Genomic DNA, 6,097 nt, shown 5'->3' on the forward strand with positions numbered 1-6,097 from the left:
GGGGAGAGGGAGGGATGCCCAGCTCTCAGGGACCCAGGCATTCTGAAACCCAGGTGCTGTCTGTCTCCTGCCCCTTGCTTTTGCCCCAGTGCCCTGCTTGGTGCTGCCAGGGCTTGGGCAGTGCCCCAAGTGGGTGGGCTGTCAGGAGCATCTGCCCCTCCTCAGCACAGGAAGCCGGCTGGGGAGGTAAGAAAGGGTGCCAAGCTCCACAGCTGCTGCTGGCACCCACCCCACACTGCCCAGAGGGGTACCCACTGAGGCCTGGCATGGATGGCCTGGGCACAGCTGGTATAGAGGTCAGGCCAAGCTAAGCTGAGAACACAGGCTGCAGGGAGTCCTGGTATCAGGGAAGGAGCCAGGGGCCAGTAGGTTGGGGAGGGCAACAAAAAGATGGGTGGTTTATTGAAGGTTTGGTCTAGACACTTATAAAAATACAAATTGGCATGAAATTCAACCTCATGACAAGTCCGTCTTCATAGAAGACAAGTGAGTGACCCCCTGGGGAGGGCAAGGTGCTGCCCCAGGGAAGAGGTCCACAGGGCACAGACGGTAGGTAGGGCTTCTTCTTTGCCTTGGTTCAGCAATCCACTTGTCCCTAGGTCTTCAGCCTTGGCCCCCAGCTGGCTCAAGGATTTGATCCCACCAAATCCTAGTCTTCCTGGGGGATGGGATGAGACCATCCAAACAGCCTACAAAGCCCCCGTGTTTGTCTTGCCTCTGCTCCAGGGTGTCCAGGGCTGTCTGAAGCTCCTCTGTAGCCTGTGATGAGGGGGCAAGCACTTGCCAGGGTCACCTCAGACCCTCTGACCTCCCCCATCGATGCTCCATCTTATCAGTCTGGATTGGCATCCCCAGCGTAGGTGGCAGGGATCCCTCCTCCTCCAGGGGATCTTGGGAGGGCTCTGGCTCCTTGGGGTGGCAGGGAGGGTCCGCTTGGCTCACAGGATTCGCAGGAGACGCAGAATCAGGAGGAGCAGCAACAGCAAGAGACAGAGGGGGCTGGGAGTGTCCCCCTCTCGCCACCCTGATGTGCCACTCTCTCCAGGGTTCCCAACAGGATGGGCTGACTCAGACTCTGTGGGGGGAAGGGGTAGCACTGATGGGTCCCTCCACTTCTTCAGCAGCCTCCTTCCTGCCCTTCCCATGAGCTGTTCCCTCTAGTCCCATTCTCCAGGGGCTCCCAAACCAGCCACTCCTTTCCACGATCCCCTACCTCATCCTTTCTAAGCCCCACCTTCCAAGTCTCCCCCAAATTGTCACTAGAGACAACCAGCCCAGCTAAGGCCTTGAAGGGCCTTGCCCCTGGATACCCCATTCCCTCGCCCCATATTAAAAAGGAGTACAGTGGAAACTCCCACAAGGCCAAATGGGGAATAGGCCCCAGCTTCAAGTTCCACCTGGACCTCTCACAGCCTGATGCTCCTAGATTCTCCACTCTCTTTCCCAAGAGCCCCACACTTGCCAGAAGGGTTGCTCCCCATGCCCCAAACCACTTACTGCTCTTCTTGCAGCAGACAGACACCTGGAGCCTCAAGCACTGCCCAGGACTCTCTGGAGTTGGCACCGCTGCGTGGTGGGAAATTGGGAGGAAGAAGTTGGCACAGGGAGTGACCCCTCTGTATGACCCTGTTTCAGACCCTCCAGCTTCTCTTCTCTCCAGGTCCCTGGAAAGCTTTTCCTTACTTTGGGGCCACAGTCACGTACCAGGCTCCATCTATGCCCCTCCTGCCCTCCCAGCCCCCTTTCCCAGCCCCTCCTCTCTATAGACGCTCAAGATGTTCCCCTCAAGATGTTCCCCTCAAGATGTTCCCCTCTTCTGTCCTGGGCGCAGCCCCCTTCCCCCCACAGGCCTTTCCTTCCCCCTCCTCAGCCTCTGTGCTTTGACCAGTGGCAATGGCAGGGAGCCCCACACCTCCCCACGTTCCCCAAGAGGTATCCAGTGTGCCTTTGTCACTCACAGATGTAGTAGTAAGTCTCTCCAGGCAAGAACTCGAAGCCAAGGGAGAAGGGTGTGAAGCGCTGAATCTTCTCTGAGAACTGAACATGGGCGAAGGGAAGGGAGCACACCCAGCGCTTGAAGGCACCTGGCCCCTTCGCCTGGCAGGCCTCGTACCCTGGCCAGTCCACCATGTATAAAGTAAACGTCTCGGGCCCCTCGGGGGGGCCTGGGCCTTCATAGTGGGGGCAGAAAATGTCTAGGTAATCGTTGAGGCCCAGCTCCACCACAGCGTCTCCTCGAAGCAGCCTGCGGGCATAAGGTAGGGGTGGGCTGAGCATGGCTGCGGATGGGGGGCAGAGACACCCCTTCTCAGAGGTCCCTGCCAGCCTCTCCTCCACCCACTAGAGACGGAGCAGCTCAGGAAGGCCTGAGTTCCCCAGACTGACAGCTCCTGAGAGACAAAGAGAGTGCGAGAAATGGATGAGATGATTGATTCACAGGTTCAGAGAGGCTCGGGACTGCAGTGCCCATGACCACATGCCTTAAATGTGAGAAGGCTGGTCACCACACCCTACCTTTCAGGCTGGAGCTGCCACACACCTTGCAAGCCCGACCCTGGGTGTGGTACAGCACCAGGCTTTGCAAACGTTAGGTGCATGGGTGCTGTGAAGAAGCTGGGCAGAGGCAGAGGGGACAGATATGGTCCACGGCGCAGTTACAGACACAGAGATGGAGACGGGGACTGGGAACAGTAGCCTCAATGACAGACACAGAGAGAGGAAGACTGCCCTTTAGACCTCAATCCAATAGTGAAAACAAAGCCATGGTTAAAAAAAAAAAAAAAAAAAAAGAATGAGGTAGTCAGTACTGGGTACCTCCCTTTTTTGGCCAGGAGAAGGAAGTGCCAGCCATGGAGGGGTCCACACACTACCCAGTCTTCAGCCTTCTCAGGAATCCCTTCCCCCACCTCAGGAGCTGCCTGGGGGAGCCAGCACAGGTGGGAAGGGCTATGACAGGCTGTCCACCACAGTACTAAATACTATATGAACCATTCCCCCCACCACACACAGAGCAAAGCTTGACTTATTGAAGGTCTCCAATTGTCCCTTAAAGGGTGGTCTGAGGACCACCTGTATCGGGAGTTCTGATTAGAAATGAAGATTCCTGTAATCCCAGCACTTTGGGAGGCCTAGGTGGGAGGATCACTTGAGGCTAGGAGTTTGAGACCAGCCTGAGCAACAAAGAAAGACCTCAAGACCTCATCTCTACAAAATATACAAAAATTAGCTGTGCATGGCGGTGCATGCCAGTAGTCCCAGCTACTCTGGAGGCTGAGGCAGGAGGATCACTTGAGCCCAGGAGTCTGAGGCTGCAGTGAGCTATGATGACACCACTGGACTCTAGCCCGGGCAACACAGTGAGATTTTTGTCTCAAAAAAATAAAAATAAATAAAAAATTAAAAAAATTAAAAATTCCTGGGCTGAGCCTAGACCTACTAGAACACAAGCTGAGCAAGGACAGGGTCTTTGTATGTTTTGTTCTACTGCATCCCCAGTGCCTGGAAAAATGCCCTGCACAAGACAGCGCTCAATCAATATTTGTGGATTGAATGAATTAGAAACCTCAGGGCTAGGGGCTAGGAACCTGAATTTTTAACAGGTTCTCTCAGTGATTCAGAGGCATTGGTCTGTAACAGAGATGGAGGAATTCAGAGTCTAAGGACAAGAAGAGCTCTTATCACTTGGTATTGTAATGACCTGTCTTTATGCCTGTTCTTCCAGAGTCTGTGAACTCCCAGAGGGCAGGGTCTTGGTCTTCTCCTCTCCCTAATCCCCAGCAACCTAGCACAGGTTGGGGCACACAGATTTTAGTGAGTGAACAAATGAACAGAGCCACAGATTGTCTCAAGTAGAAAATCAGAAAGGAAAACAGGTGGGAAACAGAAGAGAGGGAGATTTGGGGAGGAGGATGGAAACAATAAAATAAAAACAAAAACAAATCTGAGGTTCAAAGGTAGACAGCTCAGGGGAGAGAAAGAAATGACAGTGTTTATCTATACGGCCTGAACCTATTTCACATACATGACCTTAGTTAGTCCGCCTGGCTTCCCAGAATACTAGGTGTTATTAGCCCATTTTACAGATGAGATAAATGAGGTTAGGGAGGTCAAACGACTTGCCCAAAGGTGATTCGTCTACAAGGGCAGGGCCGGGACAGAAACAGAAGGACCAATAAAGACCGAGATGAAATCAGAGATAGCAAATGAGACCAGGTGATAGAACGAGAGCCAGAGGGGAGGCCCAGAGAACAGGAGAATAACCCACGCTCTTTCACCAGAGTAAAAGCCCCCTCCTTGGTTCTCCAGTCCGTCCGCCCCAGCTCCGGCCGGCGGTATGCTGGGGATCACCAGGAGAGAAGCGAGGGGGGCGGAGCCCGAAGTCCGGGCAAAGGCCCCCCAGCTCCATGCTCCAAGACCCCACAGACAGCCTTCTGGGCTGGGGTCCTCCGCTCGCCCCACAACACGTGCGGGCTGGGGGTAGACCCGGGGCGCGCCTCGCCCCTCCCCCCCTCCCCCGCCGGCTCAAACAAAGGAGCCCGGGCGCGCGGCCGAGTTCAGGCGGCGCCGCGCAAAGCGCGAGTGGCGGGCGCGCGCACGGCCCAGGAGCGCGCAGACCTGGCTTAGCGCTCGCCCGGTTCGGCCCGGCTACCTGGGGTTACTGGAGTTCCAGTAGACAACGTGGCGACGGCTGGAGCCCCCGCGCAGAGGGGAGCCGAGGAACGCGGCCCAGAGGACAGTCCGCAGCAGGGGCAGCAGCCGCATCGCCCCTGGGGTCCGGTCTGGTGTGGCCCGGCCGGTCCCGGCCCGCTTCACAGTCCGGGCGAGAGAGGTACAAAGTGAGGAGGGGGGTTGCGGGAAGGGGGGTGGGTGCGGAGACTCAGAGGCCCGGCCCCTGGATAACTTTTCACCAATGGGAGCGCATCTCCTCCTTTCCACTCAGCGCCGGCTCTGGTTAACCCTCTGTGCACCGTAGCGCGCGCCAGGGTAGCCAAGGCTTCTCCCGAGGCCGCCCCACACTGCGAGGGGGCGGGGAGGAAGGAGTATTCCACTAAGTGTTTTTAGGGAGGTCGTGTCTTTCGTGTCTGTCTTAGTACAGGGTAGAAAGCCTTATTAGAAATTTTGAGGATTTTAAATAGGGGCACGAAACCTTTGCCCAGATAGGGCAGTGAGGACGAGGATCCACGAAGCCTGTCCAGCCACCTTCATACATTGCCTCCTTGTCTTTGCACATCTAGAGATGGTACATGGGGAAGGGACAGTGCACCTTCTGGGACACCCACCTTTCCGTACAGAGCCTTAGCTGGCGCGCTAGATGCCTGCTTTGGGGTTGGCGTCTGTCTCTTTCCACCCCACACCTTTATTCTGTGCTGGGGGTACCACGCGGCCTGAGTCCCGATGACGAACTAATGAGGTGCTTGCGAACTGTACAGAGCGCCTTTGTTCCGGAGCCCTCAGGGGGTGCAGGAGAGGGGGAGGAGGCAGGTGCGCGGCCTGGGATCGTGGGAGCCGCTGTCACGCTCGGTCCTGGCTCTGGGACTCTAAGAACATAAGCCAGATCCATTTTTCCCAGCCACTGGTCAGAGGGTGGAGACGGGGTTCCGACAGCTCGGCCGGTTTTGTCGAAAGCCGCCCCTGGGGGCCGCGCGGCGATGGGGGAGAGGCCTTGGAGCCTGGGGGTGGCAACCGGAGTACAATTCCCCGTGATACAGGATTGCGTTGAGAGCCTTCCCTGGCAGAAATAAGCCAGGAGCATCCCCGGGACACACACGCTGACCCATTCTGGGACTCCCCCCGCGTCCGAGGCGGCAGCATCTCCTGGCGGCCAGACCTGGAACCGCAACAGGGGCAACCCAGCTTCCAGCAGCAGACAAGCTCCAAGGCACGGTCCCAAGATCTCACGTTTATTGCAGCTGAGCAGAGACAGGCTGTGCGCACCTCCCTCAACCCTGTCCAGCCCCCAGCCCCTCCCCAACCCCCGGCTGCAGCGACGTGGGCAGGTCCCCAGAGTGCTGCTTGACAGCTCGTGCCTTGTGCCTTAGGACACCCGTTCCGCTGCGTCTAGGCTCCGGCTCCTTCAGTCATGGCAGGGTACACTCCA

The 6,097-nt window shown here is 56.9% G+C and overlaps 1 protein-coding gene across 3 annotated transcripts; it reads right to left on the reverse strand.

The window, feature by feature from the left end:
* Positions 1 to 370: 370 nt before the first annotated feature.
* On the reverse strand, positions 371 to 4,845 carry EFNA4 (ephrin A4). 3 transcript variants are annotated; one of them, XM_069478658.1, is made up of 4 exons: positions 4,649 to 4,845; positions 1,959 to 2,245; positions 1,501 to 1,566; positions 371 to 932 (listed from the first exon to the last, which is right to left on the reverse strand). In XM_069478658.1, exons 1-4 carry the CDS (start codon positions 4,759 to 4,761, stop codon positions 790 to 792), a joined length of 609 nt encoding a protein of 202 aa, XP_069334759.1. In that variant the 5' UTR covers positions 4,762 to 4,845; the 3' UTR covers positions 371 to 789. The 3 variants fall into 3 exon arrangements, with proteins under 3 accessions (XP_069334759.1, XP_069334760.1, XP_069334761.1); XM_069478659.1 differs by having other exon boundaries at positions 371 to 1,075; positions 1,498 to 1,566; XM_069478660.1 differs by having other exon boundaries at positions 833 to 909; positions 1,498 to 1,566; positions 4,649 to 4,761.
* Between the last annotated feature and the right edge of the window lie 1,252 nt (positions 4,846 to 6,097).

This window comes from Eulemur rufifrons, chromosome 8 (genome assembly GCF_041146395.1).
Source record: "Eulemur rufifrons isolate Redbay chromosome 8, OSU_ERuf_1, whole genome shotgun sequence".
Taxonomy (NCBI): Eukaryota; Metazoa; Chordata; class Mammalia; order Primates; family Lemuridae; genus Eulemur; species Eulemur rufifrons.